The sequence below is a fragment of the Fukomys damarensis genome, unplaced genomic scaffold, assembly GCF_012274545.1.
Source record: "Fukomys damarensis isolate Sample0158 unplaced genomic scaffold, DMR_v1.0_HiC HiC_scaffold_23, whole genome shotgun sequence".
In the NCBI taxonomy this organism is placed as follows: Eukaryota; Metazoa; Chordata; class Mammalia; order Rodentia; family Bathyergidae; genus Fukomys; species Fukomys damarensis.
This window is the reverse complement of record NW_022900935.1, coordinates 53,284,751-53,307,755: the sequence shown is the minus strand read 5'-3', so window position 1 is coordinate 53,307,755 and position 23,005 is coordinate 53,284,751. Positions and strand designations below refer to the sequence as shown.

At 47.7% G+C, this 23,005-nt stretch overlaps 2 protein-coding genes across 5 annotated transcripts in view; one reads left to right on the top strand and one right to left on the bottom strand.

Moving 5' to 3' along the window:
* Positions 1-23,005, bottom strand: part of Arsg (arylsulfatase G) — a 117,953-nt gene that overhangs the window by 69,710 nt on the left and 25,238 nt on the right. For 3 of the 4 annotated variants that reach the window (XM_010616832.3, XM_010616829.3, XM_010616830.2), the window contains exon 2: positions 10,608-11,357. In XM_010616832.3, coding sequence (XP_010615134.1) covers positions 10,608-10,825 — 218 coding nt within the window. In that variant the 5' untranslated portion in view covers positions 10,826-11,357. The remainder of the gene's footprint in view (positions 1-10,607; positions 11,358-23,005) is intronic. The other variant, XM_010616831.3, reaches the window with a different exon arrangement.
* Positions 22,662-23,005, top strand: part of Slc16a6 (solute carrier family 16 member 6) — a 17,853-nt gene continuing 17,509 nt past the window's right edge. Inside the window, exon 1 of the mRNA XM_010616836.3 lies at positions 22,662-22,885. The gene's annotated coding sequence lies outside the window, so the exon portion shown is untranslated. The remainder of the gene's footprint in view (positions 22,886-23,005) is intronic.

Sequence of the window (23,005 nt, the reverse complement as noted above, 5' to 3'; positions counted from 1 at the left end):
CCGCCTTGGAGTCCCCAGAATGCAGAGCAGTGTAATATGCAGAGAGCATCAGGTAGAAAAGGCTCCACCTGGCATGAGGAGTGGCTGAGCCTGGAGGGCAGAGGTGCCAGAGACAGAACCAGCGCTGAGTGGCAGGGGCACCCTATGCAGACAGTGCTGTGCTCTGCTGTTCTCTCCCTTCAGTGTCAGGGAAGTCAAAGTGGTTTATGGGATGCCAGAGCTACAAGTCCAGGGCAGACCTGGAGCCAGGCATGGTGAAGACGCTTCCTGTCCCCTGGGTTCCCCAGCCAAGGCTTGAGTAGGAGGGGAGGCCTGACCTTAGACCATTGCCATGGTAGCTCCCTGGCCCTGCATGGAGAGAAAGCTCCTGTTGTTTGTGTCCTTCGTCTCTCGGGGCCCAGCTCATGGTCAGCCTTGGCCAAAGCAAGAGGCCAGACTTCGCTTGGGGGATACTGATGTGTAACTGAGGCCTTCACATCTCCCTACTATGTACCCTGTGATAAGCGGACACCCTCAGTGCCAACACTTCCCCAGCCTGCTCTCATGACTGTGGTCAGGGGGTCTTTCACCTGGAGTGTGTACCCAGGGTCAGACAGGATGTTGGGCCAGAGGGCAAATGTCCTGGGGTCAGGGGCTGCAGATCTGAGCTAGGGGGTCATGATCTTGGCAGGAGGTGGAGGATCTGCACAGGGAAGGTGGACGAGGCTCTTCCTGTCCCTTCTGTGGCTGCCAGGATCCCTCATAGCACCCTGGCAGAGATGAGTGTCCTGCAGGGTGCCCTGGGGAGCCTGCCCCTTAGCAATGCCAGCTCCAGGGCTCAGGCAAGGGGGGCCGAGTGCATCTCCTACCCCACATCTTCCCAGAGGGTGCTGATATGTAAGAAAGCAGTGCTGCAGCGCACCTGTGATGGACAGGCAAGGGCCTGTGAACGGAGTTGCTCAGCTCACTGGACCTGCAGGACCCTGGGCTGCAGGGCTGCCCTCCTGGAACCCCCTTCCCACGAGTTCCAGGCCAGCCTGAAAGACACAGCAGATCCTGTCTCAAAACAACAACAACAACAAAAAAAAACCACAAACGAAAAAGCTTGAAAAACAAAACTCAGCTCACCTGATTAGAAAAAATGTGTCAATGATCGCTTAAGCTTATGCTTTCAGAGCTCAATTTCTCCCCCGCCCCAGTGTGTTAAAGTTCATAGCTTAGCCGGAGCAGGCAATAGGGGTGACACAGGGCAGAGGTGCTGAGCTGCCAGAAGGGCACAGAAGAGGCCACCTTGGCTTCCTGGAGCTCTCGTGGGTTCTGGGTTCGGGGCCAGAGACTCCACGAGGCTGGATGACAGCAGGCTTCTTTCCAGGATTAGGCTGGATGATGCCAGGAAACCCTGAGTAGCTCACGAAGCCACCAATCCTGTTTGTCTTTTATGTGTAAATTTTAAAACAATCTGTAATCCTACCCCTAGCTGGGTAAGAGAATTCAAAACTTGAGTGCAGTTCGACCAATTTAGTGAGATCCTGTCTCTCAATAAACAATAAATAAATGAATGAAGGGACTAAGGACAAGCTCAGGGTGAAGGCCTTGGTTTCAATCCTCCGTAGCACTAAAGTAAATAAATAAAACAACCATCAATGCTAAATGGTTTTAACACAAAGGCCTAGTACCATAGGGGTGTCATAGAGGGCCTACTCGATTTGTACAATTTATGGATACTTCTTCCCTGATCCTTCTGGCCCGTGTCCTCTCTCCAGTGTCAGACCACGTCTCAAAATATAAAACAAAAAAATGGAATGGGGATGTGGCTTAGTGAAGGCTCTGAGCTCAATCCTAAGTATTAAAAAAGAAGAGGGAGGAGCAGGAAGAGAAGGTGAAGGAGAGGAGGAGAGGCAGGGGGAGGAAGGAGGAGGAACTATAATAAAGGCATCACGATCCCATCTTGTACATGAGGAAACTGAGGCAGCCGATGTAGTTTTCCCAAGCCCACACGTGGTCCGTGGCCTCTCTAGACACTGGACCATACTGAAAACAGGACAGTAAGGCCATGACGGAGCTGGAATTTGAACCCAGGCCATCCGACCCAAATCCCCATGTCTGTCCTACTACGATCATCCTAGGGAGGGTGGCCAGCAACCCTGAGCGCTCTGTTAACTAGGTCATGGCGCCGGAGAGCCAGTGTCTGGCTGAGAAAGTCCTGAGATTCGCCCCTGTGGTGCCAGCCTAGACAGCCTGACTCACTTCCACACAAACCACGCAAGCCCGAGAAACACACAGGAATGCCATGTCCCAACTCGCTTCCCAGGATGACATGGGAACAGTGTCAGTGTCGTCAACGTGTTTTCTTCCTGAGCACAAATTACACGGGAAGTCGGAATCCGAAATTTGCCTTGGTGAATATAAAGCTCATTCGTGCTAAGGGAATTCAAATGGATCATGGAAAAAGAAGTTCAGCTTGTCAAGCTTAATGGAATGTTGCCCACTGAGGATTCATTTGTTTTGTTTCTTCTTCCTCTTCCTCTCCATCCTCCTCTTCTTCCTCTTCCATTCTTCAACTTCCTCTTCTTCTAGTTTGATTCATTTTTAAAATGCTCTTACTTTTGTGAGTATACATTTGCAGTATATAATGATTAAGGGACATTGGTGCATGTATATAACACATCTTAATTCCTTTCATGTCCCCTTTGTCCTCCCCTCACCGCCCGGATTCATTTCTGATAATGGAACTGAGATACTCAAAGGCCGCTGACCACTATGTCTTCTGGCCTGGTGCTGTGAACTAAATGTGTCCCACAAAAATGTGTACATGGAAGCCCTAGTCACCAGCATGGTAGTACCTGAAGGCGAGGCCTTGGGGAAGTAGTAAGATTTAGATGAGGTCATGAAAGTAGAACCTGCATGATGAGATCAGTACCTTTGATAAAAGAGGGTAAGGGCTGAGGACGTAGCTCAGTGGTAGGGTGCTTGCCTAACATGAGCAAGGCCTAAATTCGAACCCAAGCACTGCAAAAAAGAAGAAAAGAAAGAAAAGAAGGAGAAATCAGAGCTAGCTCTCTGCGCTCCTCCCCGAACCAAGAATACCCTGCTTGCTTCAATGTTACTGTGTCCTATTTTTAACTCCTGCCTGAGTGTGGTCTCTCCTTGGACGTTTCAATAGCATCATCTCGGGATCCACGACAGTGCATTAGTTTCTCTGCAGACTGTAGCTGCTCTAAGGATGGGGCTTGGAGTTTCAGCTCCAGCCACAGGCACAGTGCCTTGGCAGGCCGGGCTGCAGCAGCAGCACCTGATGAACAAAGTTTGAAGAAAGCCGGCTTAGTGGCACACGCTTATAATCCCAGCACCTGGGAGGCTGAGGCAGGATTGCAGTAAGTTCAAGGCTGGCCAGCCTAGGCTACATGGTGAGTTCCAGGCCAGCCTGAAAGACACAGCAGATCCTGTCTCAAAACAACAACAACAACAACAACAACAAAAAAAAACCCACAAACGAAAAAGCTTGAAAAACAAAACTCAGCTCACCTGATTAGAAAAAATGTGTCCATGATCGCTTAAGCTTATGCTTTCAGAGCTCAATTTCTCCCCCGCCCCAGTGTGTTAAAGTTCATAGCTTAGCTCTTGGAAACAATCTTATTTCCTTTATTTCCAGGTCTTTGGAAAACCCTGACTATACCCACCAACCCGCCTTTCCCGAAATGCACAGCCCTAAAAACTGGCATTGCCTTTTGCCCCTTCTCCTGCCCACTCTCTCCCTTTGCTAGGGACTAATTAATAAGCACTCAAATGGTCTTGTTATCTGGAAAGGGTTTTTGTTTTGACCCAACTCTATCTGGGCAGGCTCAGACCAGTTCACCCATTAAAGTCTGAAAGAACTTTGGACAGCAAAGCTGGGACTACAGAGCCAGACACCGCAGCAGCCTGTTAACAAGAAAATCAGCACAAATGAAGACACAGCCAGACAGAAACCAAAGCAACTTCACATTGCATAAATTACATGTATTAGAACCAGGGAACATTAGCCCTGGAAAGGCTGCCGCAAGAGCCCTGAAAAAACAAAACACTGCGAAGTTAAGCATGTTCAGCCTTCATTTACAAAGAATTTTAAATAGATGATGAGGCTTTTTCTGTGGCGACTCTAAATTGCTATGTGACTAGAATAAAAACTATCCTTGTTCCATTCATAATTTAAAGGCTTAAAGGTGGAAATAAGGTTTTTTTGTTTGTTTGGTTTTTTTTTTTTTGAGACAGGGTCTCACTATGTAGTTGAGACTGACCTGGAACTCACTATGCAGCCCAGGCTGGTCTCGAACTCAGCGATGCTCCTGCCTCAGCCTCCCGAGTGCTAGGATTATAGGTATGCACCACCATGCCCAGCTCAATAGGGTTTAAAAGTCATTTGCTGGGCTCTGTGTGACACACAAACGACAGCCAGTTCAGCTCAGCCTCCACTTCGCCTGCTGTGACATGGGAAGACACCGACTTGTTCCGCAGAAGGCTGCTACAAGAAACCATCAGGACAATGGATTCATAGGCCCTCTGTTGATCACAAGCAAAGGGAGTCACAGATAGTGAACTTGGTTTTGTTATTCATTTGCTCATTCGCCCATCCACTGTTGTTCTGGTCCTGTTCAAAAGAATTCTTGGCACCTAAGTCTGGTGTGGTCCTTGGCAAATCCCCTTCCCTTTCTACACATTCACACCAGAGTAATGCCAGTGGGACACACTGGGCCATCTCAGGGATGCCTAGATATGGGCCCTCTCCCCACAACCCCCAATCCTGAGTGAAGCCACTCTCTGGCGCCCTACCAGGCGCCCCTGCCCTCCCTGTGCCATCGAGGGCCACCCCAGGCACACTCACCCGTTCATCTCAAATGTGGGCCACGTTTTCTGGGCTCCCCAGTGCCCTCAGAACAGAGTCCAAAGATGCCAGCATGCACACGGAGCCCTTCCTTCTCCAGCGGCTCCTGTCATCACCCAGCCTCCTGTTCCCAGCCCAGGTGTACTCAACCCCAAGGCCAGGACAGCCAGGGCTCTTGTTTTGGATCGGGGATGAGTTCCCAGAACTTAGGACAGTGTCCTGGAAAGGCTGTGTGAAGGTTTGTTAAGTGCTCGGCACCTTTCGGTTGTGGGCTTTGACTCCTGCTCACCACTCTGGGACAGCACTTTTCCTCCTGGTCTAAGCCCCACTCTCTTCTAAGGTCCCAGCATCTGGGTCATACAAACGCCTTTATGGGTCCCATTCTTGGTTTTTGTTAAGGTTTATGTCTAAATGGCTCCCCACGGCCTCATGTGGTTATAGGGCTTTTTCAGAGGTGGCTTAATCTAGACTGTGTGATTCTGGGGTTGAGTGTGTGATTACTTAAGATTCTGAGTTTGATCCCCAGCACCAAAAAAAAAAAAAAGCTATCACTAAATCAATAACTGATTGATTTGGCACCGCCCTAACCCCAGTGGTCTGGATAAGATAAAAAGGGGCAGAAAGAGGCTAAAGCCCCTTGTTGCTTTGCTACCTTCAGTCCTCCATGAACTGTTGATCCTCTGCCCTGTGCCACTCTGCCTTGGAGCCAGGAATTACGGAATGAGCCTCTACAAGCTGTGAGCTGAACAAATCTTTCCCCTTTTAACTCTGGGTGTCAGCTATTTTATCTGAGCAATGAGAAAAGTAACGAACACAGCTTTGCTCTACAGAAATGCTTTTTGTCCGCCCAGAGCCAGTGTTGGGGACTGAATCCAAGGGTGCTCTGCCATTGAGCTATACTCCCAGCCTTTTAGGTGCTGAGCTGATTCTGTCACCCAAGAGGTCAAGCCAGTTGCACCAACTCATGTCATAAAAGCACCAGGGCCAGGGGTAGGACACACAGCAGGACCAAGCTCACTGCATTTCTGCACGACCCCAACTACCAGATACGGTTACAATGTACAACCTGCAGTCTCTTCCCCTGAGCCTCCATCTTGCCCCGGCTGGCAGGTAGGTGAGCATCACAGGATTCTCGTGTCTATCTGACCCATTGACCCAAGGGCAAAGACGCAAAGCAGCCTGTCCCTCGAGGCGGAGAGCTTACAAGAAGACAAAATGGGAACTCCCAAAGCAAACGATGGTAGGAAGGGCTCTCTGTCCTCCTAGTAAGAGACTGTGCTTCCTGCCTCAGTTTCCAGAGTGGGTACAGGACAGCAAGACCTCAGCACTTCCCTGTGTGACAGACGCCAGCCCAGTTCCTCCCAGAGGCAAATGCAAAACCAAGAAAGCAGGAGAGCAAGGGACCTGAGAGGTGACAGGGTAGGTGAGTGCCCGTAAAAAGTCAATTCTGAGAACAGAAATTAAACCAGGGGTTGAATGAATTGACAGCTCCATTCATGCCTCACCCAGGCGGCCCTTTTGGGAAACCACCTCAGGTCCCCTCTGACCTTCCAGTGTGCCGACTGCTCTGTGATACCGGCTAAGCCACGGCCCAGAGCTCTGCGGACTTGACTCAGAGTTAAAGGGGAAGAACAGAGGCAGGCCGGAAGTGTGAGACAGGGAGTGGCTTACATACGGCTCATCAATGTGCACGGCTAACTGCAGTTTCCACACACCACTGGCTTCTCCTCTGAGCCTGCCTGGCTGGCAACTCCAGTGGGTGGGCAGCATCTGAACTCGGCTGGCTGGGACCACCCGCTCCACTATCACCAGTGTTTTCCTCCTAACCCCCGAGAGACCTATGAGCCTCTCTCTCTCTCTCTTTTTTCTCCTCCTTTTTTGAGTTTTGGTGGTTTGGTTATGGTTTTGATTTTTCATCACCACTCTTGCAATGCCCACATGACTTACCTCATATCCTCTTCACAGCAACCCTGTGACATGGGTGTCATCATCCTTGCATGGTAGGGATGAATAAACCGTGGCCCGGCAAGGTTTGGTAACTATCCTAGCATCCCAGAGCCAGCAAGGAACGGATCCAGGCAGTCTAGATCCAGATCCCATGTTGTAGGTGACGCCTGGATACTTACCCAAAAGCTTAGCTCCAAGAGTCCAAATATAGGAACAAATATCACTTGAGAACCTACTAAATGCCAGGCATTAATCAGGCACTGGAGGCATGAACAAGACAGATGAGGTCACTTATCTAGGGAGCTGACACTGCAGTGTGAGAAAGGTGACAGAGACAAAGATAGTCTCAAGCTGGGCACGAAGGCACATGCCTATAATCCCAGCATTCAGGAGGCCGAGACAGAAGGATCGTGAGTTAAAGGACAGCCCAGGCTGTACAGTAAATTCCAGGTCACCTGTCTCAAAAAAGAGATGATTTCAGCAGTGATCTAGGGGATGGAAATGAACCAAGGACATGCATGGAAAGGAGGCAATAGCAGAGAGACTGCAGGAAAGGCCTCTCCAGGAACACACCAGCTGAGTAAAGCCCAGAAGGGTGAGCAGAGGCCAGCCACTAGGGAAAGCCTAAAGGGAGAGCTTATCAGTAAGAGGGGACAGCAAATGCCAGGCTATGATGCAGATACAAAACTAAAGGCCATGTTAGGAGCATGAGCAGGGTGGAGTAGGTGGGGTAGGGTCAGCGGCTACCACCCCACACGGGTCACGCCCCTCACCGATGGCTGCACCCACCTCCCCGGTGACTGACATCGGCAGCACATTTCTCAGGTCACCTTTTAGACACAGGGGACTCAAAAACCCTTCATCAGCACCAAAGAGACAGAACAGGTTGAGATTCCAAACTCCCTCCTTTCAGCAGTCCTTATGGCAAAGCCAACCCAACCCTTGACACTTAATTCCCCCCTGCCTCCTGTCCCTGAAGGAGAAGCCTCGAGAGCCAGGCTTGAACGTTGGCTTGGCCGCTCACCGATGCTGGGCCTGATATCCTCACCTGTGTAAGACCCAGATTGGTCCAACTGAGAATGAAATGGGCCGATGATCTGCCGGCGCCTTGCGAGCACTCACCAAGGGCTAGCTATTATTGCAGCTGCTGCGCTGATTAACACATAGGTGTGGCTCAGTGTGCACACACGCACAGGGATCAACAGGGACTCGCCTCTGCAACCCCACCTCATCTCCTCCTCCCATGATCTGTCACTTAGATCTTTCCTCACACAGAGGAGCAAGTTCACAATGACTATCCAAATGTACATTCTCCTAATAACAAAAATAACCACAGCTACCACGTATCAGTATGTGTTATGTGCCAGGTCTATGCTGGTGGCTTACCTAGATCATCTAATTTAACCTTCACAACATCTTATGGGCTGGGGGCTATCACTGTCCCCATTTAGAGAAAAGGAAAGACAAGCTCCAAGGGTTACGTGGACCATGACAGAGGTGGACTTTGAACTCAAGCCCTGTCATCAGAGCCTGCCTGCTTAAGCACGATATCCAGTCTTCAATGCAGAAAATATTTATTGAATCCAGGCATAGTGGCACATGCCTGTAAGCCCAGAACTCTGGAGGCTTAGGAAGGAGGATCAAAAGTTCAAGCACATCCTGATCAACTCAATGAGACCCTGACTCAAAAAAGTTTAAAAGGGGGCCGGGGATTTAGCTCAGCGGTTCGGTGGCCTGCCTCGCAAGCACAAGGACCTGTGTTCAATCCCGGTACCAAAAAAAAAAAGTTTAAAAGGGGATAGGGATGTAGCTTAGGGCAAAAGCTGTAGGTCCAAATCCAAGTAACATACATACACACACACACACACACACACACACACACAAATTATTGAACACCTGCTGTACTAGACTACAGTGGATCCTTGAGTGATGACTGGCATAACATACAAACAACTTGGGTTACGACCAGAGTACACTAGGAAAATTACTGGTGCTTCTGGTAAATTATGCACATTCTACAACCCTTCTTTTATTACGAAAAGGTTAGTGAAGGGGTGCTTTGGGAGGCTCTGACCACATCATGGGCATTTCCATTATTTCTTATGGGAAAAATAGTCTTGACTTACAACCAACTTGAGTTACCACCCTCTCAAACAAATTGAGTTTGTAAGTCAAGGGTCCCCTGAAGCACAAGAAAAGAAGATCTGAAATACAGCTAATTGCTTCAGAATAAAAAATATCTCCCCATAGATCATGTCAGTCCAGAACTTGGGAATGTGACTTTAGAGTATTTGCACATCAAGTTAAGATAAGGCCATCCTGGATGAGGGTGGATCTTGAGTCCACCGGCTGGTATCCTTCCTAGAAGGGCATTTGAAGGCAAGCACACAAAAATATCATGTAAGAACCAAGGCAGAGATTGGAGTCTGTTAGCCATAGATTGCTAGGAGGCACCGGAAGCCAGGAGAGAGGCAAGACAGATTTCCTCTCAGAACATCATTCAGAAAGAATGGACCTGCTGACACTTTGATTTTGGACTTGTGGACTCCTGAACTACAAAGGGCTACGTGTTGTTTTAAGCCACCCAGTTTGTAGCAAATTTGTTCCCGAAGTCTTAGGAAAACAATACTCTAACAAAAAGATGACAGCAGAAACAATACTCTCTCAAGTCACACCTCAGCCCTATTTCGCAATAAGAGTTCGTGTCTGAAAACCACAGATCCCCCACCGGCCATGAGTAGGCAGTGGGAGAAGCCAGCGATGAATCAATCCGTGGCCTCACAGGAAGCCGGCTTTCCTGTCAACAAAGCAGAGAATGAAAACATGTGGTCCTCCCGCCAGAGGGCTGGCCACCTGGCCACTGTCACAGGTTCAGAGGAGAGAATATGATCATAAAGGGGAGAAAAAAATTGGAAAGCCCACCAAACTGGTATGCATCTGACCCCCAAGGCCCTCATCTTCTGCCTAGAATGGGTGTGTTGGTGAGTACAGCTCAAGAAAAAGGTCTAGGCCTCCTAAACAGCAGCTTAAATGATAGGCCTGCTATCTCCCTGCAAACCTGCCGCATGCTGAAAGCAGAAGTTGTAAGAATATGGCAACCTAGCTCCTTTGAGGGGGCGGGGGTCTTGTAAATATGATGTCTGGTTTAAGTCTCCCCATAAAAAAAAATTCCTACATGCCAAATCTGAGATGACCTCTCAGGGCATTTAAGCACCTAAAGTCTTTTTTTCCCCCAATACTGGGAACTGAACCCAGGGCCTTGGCACTGAGCCACATCCCCAGCCCTTTTCAAATTTACTTGCTTTTGAGTCAGGTTCTCACTAAGCCCAGGCTGGGCTTGAATTTATAGTCCTCTTGCCACAGCCTTCCAGACTGCTGGGATTACAGGACTGTGTCATCGTGCCTGCCTCCACTGTAATTCTTACTTTCTTTTAAACTGTCTCTTCTGCCAAGCAGAATAACTCGAGGGCAAGAATTTTTGTCTTGTCCACTTCTGTATTCCCAGTTCCTAATACACAGATACACACAATAAATATCATCTGATGATTGGATGGATGGATGGATGGATGGATGCATGAGTGGGTAGGTGGATGGGTGGAGTAGATTGGTAAGTGGGTAGTTGGGTGGATGGGTAGATGGATAGATGGATAAGTTCTTCATGATTTTGCTCTGGCTTCAAACCAAATGAATTAATACATTAATGAAATCAACACAGACCCATTAACTGCCCCTTAGGTGTTTGTTTCCTAGTGCCCCCTCCTACCATAAGAATTGGGATGAGAATCCAAAGAGGTGCCATCTTGGCAACCTCAAGACTCACCTCATTCCTTCCGAAGCCATCTTATCAAGGTTGGCAGTGTCCTTGGTTTCTGCCCAGTTTGCTCCTAGGTCACCCCACCCCATGTCATCAGCCAAAATGATCACAATATTTGGTCTCTGGCCTGCTGTTTTCCCATTGATGCAAAAATCCACAAAAGGATAAAGAAGTCCAGAGAAACCCACTCCCACCAACAAAACCTTCAGAAAAAGCCAGCCCATGGTAGGAAGGGGGAAGATTCCAGGTGTCTGGTGGGTCCACTAGAGGCTTTTCTCTTTCTCCTCTCTTTCTCTCTCTCTCTGTCTGTTCACTTTCAACACACAGAGTCCCTGGCGAGATGGAGAGAAGTTTGTGGGAACATAGTGGTGGCAGTGGTGCTGATCCAGGTATGGCGGAGACTACAGAAATGAGGCCTTCATCTGCAAATCTAATGCAAGAGAGTCAGGAAACTTGCAACCCCTAACTTGGCTTGCCCCTCCGCAGGAAATATTTCCCCGCTGCAACTTAACAAGACTACCAGCTGGGTTTAACAGTTAGCATCAGTATCAGTGACCACTTTCTGGCCACTCGACAAGCGACCCCTCTGTATTTAAGGCTGTTCAGGCCACATCACAAGCCTTGCAGCTGTCTGGGACTCGATCTGGTGACTGCGGAATAAATTCTCACATCTGCAGAACACCTGGATGTTCTAGAAGCTGCAGTCAGCCCCACATGAGGTTTTCAGTTCCAGATGGTTGAGGTTTCTGAAGTTTCCTGAAAGAACAAAAATTAACAAGAAAACAGAGTTAAAACTGTCATTGCAGCTGTGTTTTACCCAGTAACTTAGGAAATAATCACTTTCCCATGCCAACAGATGTTTTCCTTCTTATTCGAATACTTAACTGATCTTTGTATCTTTCACCTGAAAAAGAATGATGCTAATATTTGCAATGGATCGAGAGTTACAGGGTTGGAAGTCACACTGGAAATGACCTCTCTCAACCCACACATGGTATAGATGAAGATACTGAGGCCCAGAATTGTGGGTGGGTCAAGAACCGGTCCCCAACTTTGCTAAATCCCAGTATTCCTCTACATCTGTCCCCACATTTCCGATCACAGAAATCCTGCAATTAACTGCAACCCTGTCAACGTCACTGAGAATTCTCAAGAAGAAAAAAGGATCAGATTCATATTTGTAACAGTCATGCTATAAACCTATATATATGAAATTCTTGATAGAAATCTGGGGGGAAAGGGACATGTGAAAAGACATCTAGGTGGAAAATATATGGCTATTCAGTGTAAAATGGAGCTTTCGATTTTACTGCATTTGTGACTTTCATAATTAAATATTAGGAAAAAAAATCTAATGGAAGCCAGGTGTGGCAGTGCACACCTGTAATCCCAGCACTCCGAGAGGCTCAAGCAGGAGGATCATAAATTTGGGCCCCACCTAGACAACTCAGCAAGACCCTATCTCAAAAACACAAAATAAAATAAAGGCCCTGGGTTCAATCCCCAGTACTGCCAAAAAAAAAAAAAAAAAAAAATTAATGCAGGTGGGGTATAGTGGCATACGCCTGTAATCCCAGCCATTAAGAAGGCTGAGGAAGGAGGATTACAAATTCAAGGGCAGCCTGAGCAATTTAGCAAGACCCTGCCTCATAATAAAATAAATAAAAAGGGCTAGGTACGTAGCAGTGATCGCTGGGTTCAATCCCTAGTACTATAGAAAAGAAAAAAATAGCGGAAATATGTCCGTTTCACATCCTAATCATGCAATTTTGAGTAAAAAAAAATCTAGCACTAAGGACATAATTCCAGAAGAGGTCTACCCCACTGGTCCTCTGATCACTCTTAGAGTAGCACAAAGTCCTGGAAAACAAAAATTTCATGACTCTGAGTCTAGAAGACAAAGGAAACTGCTTAGCCTAACTAGAGATGACTCAGCTTTGGAGGCCAAACAGAGGCAACTCAACATATCAGGCTGAGTTTTGAAAGACAGGAACTGAAGCTTAGACTTTCAGCTGTAGATTCCAAATAATACCAAGAATACAACCAATCAACCCCTAGATCATGTAAAAGCCTTGGTCAGAGACCAATATGCTGAAATTCTGAACAAACACAAATTTCAGTTGAACACCCAGCCCACGAAAGGGGTTTTTAAAAACCAACAATCTGTGGATGTATAAAGACGTTACTGGGGCTGGAGTTATGTCACGCAATAATCCAGGTGAGAAACCCTACCAGCTAATCCAATGGACAACTCAAGAGGATGGAGGTGGCTGTTGTATGTAGATTCTGAAAAACCTAAGTAAAATCAAAAGCATGGGCAATTCCCTAATCAAAATAAAAGGCAGTCCAAGTAAACAGTTATGGTAATCTGGAAGGCAATGAATCAATTGTTCAGAAATGCAAAATCTTCCACTTTCCAAAGGAGAGTTATTTCAAACTCAATTAGATTCAACTGGTATTTGTTGATCTTGAGGCTCCAAAGACTTCTCCCTTTCTGGAAGACTCTTGCACAAGTAGGGTGCTTAGCAAATACTTGTTCACCTGCTGCTTAATTCCCAGCCTCATTCTACTGGCTTCTGACCATGAACAACAGTCCTGAGAGGCTTTTCTCTGTAAAGCTGCTTAGCTTAGAACACTAGAGTGGCCTCATTACTGGTCAGTAATCTATTTCGGAATGGCCCGGTGTACAAGAATTCCGGGTAGGGGGGAGGGAATCCACTTAAGAAAGAAGCTAAAATTGGGGTGGGAACATTAATATTTTTCTTTGGTGTTCCATGATAAAGCATTCCTTTGAGGATTTACAAAGAGAATCATTAACACCATATTTAATATTTTCATAGAATAGAAATAAGCCGGTGTACTATTTCATAACCCTTCACACTCAAGACTCTGGGGAGACGTTTAATCTGTTCCCATTTATTTATTATTTGTTTGCTTGTTTGTTTGTTTAACTGAAAGAAAATGGCAAATCAGATATTGAGTGGATGGACTTCAACCTGTGACCTTCCTTTAAGATCTAAGCTTAGACTATGAGCTAAGTTGCTCTGAAAAAACCACCACTGGCTGCTCTGGAACTGTATCAGATATACTTTCCCAACTCTTATGAATCACTTTCAGAAAACAGAGGCAAGGAGCTTTAATTCAAAGATAGGGAAGAAAAGGAGGAAGTCTGGCAAGTTAAGCATTCACCCTTTCTTCTACTGGGGTAGAAGCGACCTGACCACCTTACTTAATCAGCACATTCCACTATAAAAGACAGGCTGTTCCACCAGAACGTACATGACTGTGAGCTCGGGGTATCACCCCCCCAATATCTCCACACTCCCCAGGCAGCAAATTTTAGTTGATAATCATCTTTACCAATGATTACTGCTTTTCCCTTTGACCCCTCTCACTGACCCCTCTGACACTTTTTGTGGTGCTTGGGATTGAGCTCAGAGCTTATGCATGCTAAGCAGGCACTTTACTATAAAGCTACCTCTCCATCTCTGGATCCTTTTTTTAAAGCAGGTTTGCTCAGGGTGGTAAAGCATGCTCTCCCTCAGTTTCCAGGTTTGTTTATCTCACAGACAGGAAGGCCGGAAAGAATGGGATAAGGCAAGATAGAGATCCACGGAGCAGTGTCTGAGTAGCCCCAGGCTGGAAGGCCGTGGGCTTCCTGAGCTACTCTCTCCATCACCTGACCCTGGCTCCCTACTGGCCTCTCTGAGGCCAAGCATTCTCCTGGAGAACCCTGAAAACAGCTGAAACAACAAGGAGATCGGGCAGACCTTTCTGGCAGAGGGCTCTGTTGGTTTTCCAGAGACAAAAGCTTCTGATGAGCTGAGGCCAAAAGGGACAAAGGATCGGGGGAGTAAGCCTCTGGTTGCAGAGTCCTGCTGTTCTACCTGCCAAAGCAGAATGCAGTCTACGTGCTGGCAAGGGACCAGGAATCACACAGGAGAGGCCAGGCCAGGCCGGACCTTAGGCACCAGCAGCCCACGTGTGTTCTGAAATGATTCCCTGATGCATTTGCTCAAACAAAGATCCACCAAATGTATACTGGGGACAGGCCTTAATCCAGGCACTATCCATACAACTGTGATCAAAACAAAGATCTCTGCACTCCTGTCACTTTTTTTTTAAGGGGGGAGATGAACTGAAATAAATATTGGTACCACAAGGAGAAAAAAAAAATCAAAGCAGAAAGGGGCTCAAAAGTGTGAGGTAGACAGGTGCAAAGTTAAAGACAGTGGCCGGGAACAAGCGATGTGTGTCTGTGGGTCTACAGGGGGGTACAACAGCAAGCGAAGTGGGAAAGTATGGCGGGGAGAAGAACTGGTGAGGCCAAGCAAGAACTAGTCCAGGTGAACAGCAGCAAGGACACCACTGGAGAAGACACAGAGGGTGGAGGAGCAACTCCTGCAGGGAGAGAGCCAAGGGGAGGCTTTTGTTGAGGAAGGTCAGGAGCTCAAGGGTTGCCCAAGGGCTGCATGATCTGACTTCACTACAGCAGAATCCCTCAAGGAGAACACAGCAACGCCTGCCAGGCAGGGCAGGAGGCCAGGGAAGAGCTGAGGAGACAGGAGACCCTTGTGTGCACCTGCCTAGGTGAGTCCAGCATAGACACAGCGCTAGGATGAAGAGGAAGCACCAGGGCATCCACTTCAAGGAGCTCCCTCTCAGGCACCAGCCCGTGCCCCTGACCTAGGCAATGAGGGCCTCCATAAACTTTGCTTTCCCCTAGTTCAGGCACAGGTGGGGTGGAAAACCCAGGATTACTGAATGACTGCCTGTTATAAACATCTCTGTACACCCCCCTTGCCCCTAGACCCTAGTGTCATACTTATGGGCTGGCTCAAAGTAGAAAGTTTTCCTAGGGGGAGGGGTGCTTTTATCTCAACCATAGATGTGAATGGGATCTTTCATGGAATTCCTCATTCCTAAGTGCACTTAGCTCACGAAGGCACTATTTATTTAAGCTTGGAGCCCTCGAGGAGACCCTGTTGTTGGGAATACTTCTTCTGGGAACCCAGGGATGCCAGGAGACCTGTCTGTCCACGGGTGGGGGGGGCATTGCAGGTCCTCTCCTTTCAGGCTGTGACCACCTGTTGAGATGTTGCCGAAGGAAGCCATGTGGAAGCCACTTTGGGAGAACTGAGACCGGCCTCTTATCCTACACCTAAAAACCCAGGGGCCCTGCAGAAATTGTATGTGGGTCCTGGAGAGCAGATTGGGAAAACAGAGAAGATTCACCTCTGAATACCATGTTTTCTCAAAAACTGCTGCACCTGAGAATAAAAATCCAGAAGGGCGTGGCCAAGGAGAAAGGGCTCAAGGTCAACTACCTGAAATCTAGTCCCAGAGCCTGCTTACCAATTGTTGAGGGCTTTGTATAAAACCATGTACGCTTATTACTCCTTAAACATTTTGTTACAAATGCTGTCAAACATACCAAAGTTGAGATACTCAACTGCACAGACAGAGGCCCATGCCTCTGAACCCAGTGCTCAGCTGAGGGAGCAGGTGTAATACGAGGCCAGCCTGAGCCACACCGTCTCAAAATAAAGACTGGATTAATTTTGATGCAAATCAGGATATCATGGAATTTCACCCCAAAATGTCATGATGTGGTGCTCTAAAAAAGAAAAATTCTTTCTTTTCTTTCTTGACACTGAGGATTGAACCCAGATCTTCATACATGCTAGGCCCTTTTTATTTTGAGCAAAGGTCTCAATAAATTGCCCACACTTGGCTTTTTATGATCCTCCTGCCTTAATCTCCTAGGCAACTGGGACTGTAAGTGAACAGTACCACATCAGCTTAACATTTCTTTTTATTTTGTTTATAACTTGTTTGTTGCAGTACTGGAGACTGAACTCAGGGCCTTTGCACTGCATTACACCTTCAGCAAGTCCCTAAATTGTCCATGCTGGCCTCAAACTTGCAATCCTCCTGCCTCGGCCCGGAAGACTGGGATTATAGGTGTGTGCTACAACATCCAGCTAAGATTTCTTTTTAAATACAAATTCATACTTTCTTGCACAGTGTTACCAAAAATCCAACCAGTGTTCAAATATCCCCTACAGTTTCTTAATTTTTTTTAATAGTTGCTTTATTCTATCAGGATCCAAACCAGCTACCACATACTGCATTTGGTTCCTGTATCTTCTCGTTGATATATTCCCCCTATCATTTTGCCAGCAATATATCTGCAAATAAAATGAGTTGTTGTATAAAATTTCTAAAGTTGGGATCAGTGGACCACAACCCCTATGGTATTATTTAAAATGTTCTCTAGACTTCCAGTTTTCCTTGCAAACTGGTTTGTAGATCTACAAGTGAGATCAGATATGGGCTTAATTTTTTTCAACAGACCTGCCTTGTACATCTTATCTTTTTCCATGTCATGTTAAACTTGGTCAGTGATTCCTGTAGTTTTATTCCCCACCCCCCCTACCCCACCCCTTTTTTTTTCCAGTACCAGGGATCGAACTCAGGACCTTGCATTTACAAGGCAGGCAGCAGAACCACTGAGCTAAATACCCGGCCCTTTCCTATGATTTTTGTATGAGAGAAGGGAACTTTCTCTTAAGTGCTCTGTTTATCTTTTCCATTTTTACAGATTTATTTATCCTTGCTCCAGATCTTTTCTACCTCTGCAATGAAATGTATTTTACCCTGTTATACCCAGAAGGTGTGTATACTCCCAAAACTTGTATGTCAAATCCTAAATCCCAATGTAAGGGTACCTGGAGATCAGGCCTCCAGCAGGATAATGAGAGTTCGGTCCATCATGAAGACTGTGTTAATGCAGTCACAAGAACACCTGTTTTCTCTCTACCAGGGGAGGACGTGGCCAGGAGGTGGCCATCTGGAAAGTCAGGGAGAGGGACCTGGTAAGGGTCCAAATCAGTCGGCACCTTGGTCTTCAATTTCCAACATCCAGAGCTATGAGAAATACATTTCTGTTGGCTAAGCCACAGAGTCTATGGTATTCTGTTACGGCCTCCTAAGCATACTAAGGTTTTAGGTGAGGCCAAGTTAGAAGCAAAAAGGTTTTTGTGGTGCACACTTGTAATTCCAGCTACCCGGTAGCCAATGGCAGAAGGATTGTAAGTTCAAGCCCAACCTGAGCAACTTAGTGAGACCCTGTCTCAAAATTTAAAAAGGAAGGGGATGGGGGCTGGGGATGTAGGTCAGTGTGAAGGCCCCAGGTTCAATCCCAGCACAGCAAAACAAAATGAAAAAACTCCTCAAAAGTAAAGACCAAAAGTTGGTTGGGGGGAGGGAGTGTGTTAATTTGGTGAAGGAGTTATTGGCAAATGTGTCTTTAGAGGAATTGATATGGGGGATGTTTGGCATTTTTCCAGGGACCACAACACCATTTGCTAATTGTGTTGACAGTGGTAAGTTGTATAACCCATTTGTCTTGGCTTCCTCATTTACCTAAAAAACAGCCACAGTCAAGTTCCTCAGCACACAACACTACGTGAGAATGAAATCATCCAACGTGAACTCTCAGTAAGCGCTCAGAAATGATGGCTATTGTTACTCCAGCTCTCCACTGCTTTGAGGATTAGAGGTAACAGATCCGAGAACACTTTTAAAAAGTGCTACACAAGCTCAAGGCATTACTAAAATTAATATTAAACAAAAGTATTCTACATACAGATGGCAAAATCTGGGCTCCCTGCAGCTACTGGCAGAAGCTTCGCCAGTTTGTCCCCATGCTCGGCAACTGGATTCTGACTCCAGAGAAGGTAGAAAGAAGCTACAAACTCCCATCACGAATACCACCGCAAGAAAAATGAAGTCATTCTGGTTTGTACCAGATTTCATCAAGTTCCAAACTGGGTTCCTTGTTACACAATTCCATAGTCAGCTGCATCGTCTTGGCTAAAGCTGAGCTGGGCAGAGTCTGGAGACAGCAGGCACTATGGCATACACAGCCTCCCAGCAGATCCGGTTGTGGACAAGAGCTACGAGATCAAGATGTAAGGTGGGTGGGAGAGGAATCTCCCTTTCACTTCTGCAAAGCGCATCTCAACATCAGGAACATTCAAAAGCACTACATGTCTGACACTTCCAGAAAGACCTATCACTCTAGGACATAAACTCCAGAAAGGCAGGAATGGCTGTATTGTTTTATGCACTGCCCAATTCCAGTACCTTGCCTGGAGAGTTTAGTCAATATTTGCTGAATGAGTGCATGTACCGTGAACAATTGCAGCCAGGCTGGTTCTGCCTCACCCAGAATACATCACTTCCCTAACCTCAGATGGCCTTTTGAAGATCCTCCTCGGAGACACGCACTTGTGACTCCCACTTGTCAAGTGGCACTTGATGGGAAGGCTTCCACAGGTAACATCCACACACATCCTGCCACTGAAGTAGGCGGTAAACACTGAGAGAGAGGGAACCATGTCCTCTGGAATGTGATTCTGTGGTCTAGAAGACAGCTGCACTCATCAGAGCTCTAAAGCGAGCAGTGGGTGAGCACAGGCATGGACAGAAGGGTGGATGTGGCCCTCTGCTCCCAGGCCTGCTGTGCATCCCTGCAAAGCTCAGGACAGAACACCAACCACCCCAGGGCAGAGCCCCTCCTGGCCTCATGGCCACAACACATTCCTGGTCAGCGGCCTGCTGGCTTTTTTGCATTCTCCCCTGGCCATCTGGAAGTGGCCAAATGCCCTGGTCCTAAGGGTTAAAATGGAGATTTCATCTTGCCTGTTGTTCCAGGGAAGCCGGCAGAGCATGTTTAGACAAGATGGGGGAAGTCCCCATCTCCCTCCAGGCCGGGAACACAGCAGCAAGTCCTTGGCAACAACTGTCCAAAGGTTGGTTTCACCAGGGCAGAAGCCAGCGGTTAAGGCTCAGTGTGGTGGCACATGCCTTAATTCCAGCTGCTTGGGGGACTGAGGCCAAAGGGTCACTTTTTTTTTTTTTGGTAGGTTCAATCCCCAGTACCACAAAAAAGGGTACAAACAAAAAAAAACCCAGTGCTTCTATACATTCTATACAGTTCAATTTCACGGCCCACAACTGCATCATAAAGTTCGCTACAACACAGGCGTTTTTCGTTTTTTGTTTCTTCCCCTAAATACAACATTGTAAACGTGACTTTGTTCTAAGAATCCCAGTTTGTGCTTCAGGACTTTTGGCAACAGGCTTGAGATCCTCGATGGAAGCCTCCCTATGGCAGTGTTTTCTTTCTTCTGTCATTTTATTTTTTAAGCAGTAAGAGGATGGCAAAACAGACAAGAGCAGCAAACTATGAAGGCTGAAGTTGGGGGGCGGAATTCAGTGTCAACGTCAAATAAAAATGACACCGGAATGCAGGAGACACACGTAGGGCCACGTCATGGATACGGGCGGACAGTAACCAGAGGTGAGGGCATGCAAACCACTACAGGTCCCCCACTCCCGCCCTGCTCTCAGGCTGTGCACCCTTCTCTCTGCTCACCGCCTCCTACCTGTCCTCCCAAGTCCCTTCCTGCCTGTCTGGACTTCGTTACTCTCCATCTCCTCTGTCCCCCAGCACCCAGCGTACGGTTTTGTGCCTGTCATGGAGCCTCCCGGGAGATCACGTCCAGTGCTGGTTCCCTCAGCCATCATCACAACACAGCGCTGTCACGGCCAGAATGTCAGACGGCTGCGGTTGAACCCCTGGACAGATCTTCACGGTTCCCCAAGGCCTGCCCTCCTACAAACCTGTCAAGTGGGAGTGAATGGAGTGCCCAGCCACAGGAGTAACCCAGCACATCTATCCAGACCATCTGTTCTCTGAAAACCTTCTAAGGTAACAATTCATAAGGTCTTCTGCCAACTTGAGAAGCAGATATGAAACTTGTTTTTGCATTCTGCTTTGGGGTACCAGGGGCCCAACGCAGGGCCTCGTATCAGGCAAGTGTTCTAGCACTGAGCTGCATTCCCCCCCCCCCGAACACTTCTTTAGATTTCATTTTGAGCAGGGTCTCACTAAATTGCCTGAAGTGGCCTCAAACCAGGATTCTCCTGCCTCAGCCTCCTGAGTGGCTAGGATTACAGGCATGCACCACAGTGCTGCCAGTGAAGTTTTAAAACAAGAATGCAATTCAATTGATTAGAAGCCTCTTGCCTAGAACACAGGCCCTCAGCTGAAAGGGAGGGAGACAGGAGGCTGGAAAGGTGAGTGATGAAAGCCGTCCGTGGAAGCCCGCCACATTGCTCCCCTCTTCTGTGGCTGCCCTGAAGACCCAGCAGGCAAAAGCAAGCTTGCTGGACCCTCCCCTCTGTGTTCCACACCAGATTCCTTTCAATGGACTCACCCAAGTTGGAGTTCTCACAGGCCGGTAAATGCGGGGAGCTTATTTGCAAGCCAGGATCATATCTGCCTAGCAACCCAGCCCAAATACTTGAGGGACTAAACGTGGACCAAGGACACGCAGGCCAACTTTGCACAAAGCAACCCGTTTTCATGCAAATGACCCTAAGCAAGAGAACTAGAAAAGACAGAGAGCCCTGGACACCTCCAGGGAGCCAGTTTTTCCCCCAAAGATGCTGAGCGACTCTTTAAGGGCACCATTACAGCCTTGCCTTCTGTCAAGGAAGGGCTGGAGGGGGCTCCACCTGCCAACTGGGCCCCATCAGACCTACAGAAGAGGCCACGAGAGGGCTGAACCCTCTAGTGAATTTCCTGACTTTTCCGATCTTGTACTCTAGACTCTAAAGGATCTTTTGTTCTTATTTAGAACCAAACAGAGTTAATTTTGTTTGGAGGGTTTTGATTAGCATGGTAATGCGGTATTTTCCCTGGAGAAGTGAAAACAAGTAGAGGTTTTCACACTTGGTCTCACTAGGGAAGAAGGTGAAGCCAGTCTCTAACCAGGACAAGCAAGTCACTTCCCAGTAGCTAGAAGGCTGGGCCAAGGCTGGGCTCCATAACCCAAAGCCAGATGGTGGGCCACAGCTCTGGATGAGCTCTAGTTGCAAACAAGTTTGCAGTGTGTCTGCAGATGTAGTACAACCCAGGCGAGTCCTCCAGTGCTGTGCCTCAACTTTCCTCATCTGTAAAATGGACATAATGAGTATCAAGTGTACAAGGTTGATGACGGGGTCAAAAGTCATACAGGTGGCACTTACTACAATGTTAGGGACAAAGAAAACATGAAAAAATTAACTGTAATTTATGCTACCAAAGAGTACAGGCCAGGGATTCAGCTCAGGGGCACCCCGCCTGCCTCAGAAGTGCAAGGTCCCAAGCTCAATCCCGTACAACCCCCAAAAAGTAATATACATTAACAGGGATAATGTGACTATTACAATCAAGCCCCCCACCCCCGGCCAGATTTCACTTGATCAGATTTAGACACTTGAGTTTCCTAGCACTAAAACATAAGGCCCTAAATATCAAAGATTGAGCTTTCAGGACCTTCAGTTTTAAGTTTTAGTGTTTAGTGATTAAAATGTGTTTTCCCTTTGGGGGGGGGCACAGGGTCTCCTTTGTAGTCCAGGCTGGCAATTCTCCTGCCTCAGCCTCTCTAGGGCTGGGCTCACAGGCATGCACCACAATCCCCAGCTATAATCCGTTTCTTAATATCACCACATATGAATTTCCTGAGTAACAATTCAAAAAGCCTCTGTCGGGCTACAGTTGCAGCCCTAATAACAACAAGAACTAATCCGTGCCTAGGATTTAACCTTATGTCAATTGCTATGATCTGCACTTTACCAATATTATAAAATAAACTACGGGAATTCCTCCTTTATTCTCATTTCATAGATTTGAAGTTTAACCCTCTCCAAAATTAAATCACTCCTTCACGATTGCATAACTACTTAGCAGCCCTCTGGATGCACAGTTCTGGCCATGACCAGGGACTGCACCAACGCACCAACTCCCCTCCTCTCTTAACCACACCAGAGCTCATTAACAGCGACGAATGCCATTTAATCCAGCAAGCCGACCCGGGAGGGGACTCTGCCACGAAGGAAGGAACGATTTTTCTTGTCGCCAGCTCCTCCCGGAGGAGCGCCCGCCGCGCACACTCCCAAACTAGTTGGTTCTCTTAAGTTTCTCACATCAGAACCAGTCTCTGAAGCAACTCCTTTCAAGGGAACGACCAGGTACCAAAGTCCGCAGGACAACGCGGAGAATGCGGCCTTTGCTCCGGGGTGCTCCAATCTGCCCTGGGGTTGCCATATGGGGGACCCAGAAGCCAAAATTTGCGCCGTCGGGCTCGGAAATGCAAGATTTGTTCCCGTGAGGAATTCGTAACTCGGGTTTCCCGTGCATCATCAGCGTACTTCAGAGTGGCCTTCAGGTGAGGGACTTGGAGATGAGGGGCCCCCCACCCCTTAAGCCTGCGAGTCCCCTCGGGAGGGTCCCCGAGCCGGCAGCCTGCACCTGTGCGGACGTCGCCGGGCGCAGAGAGCGGTGCGCG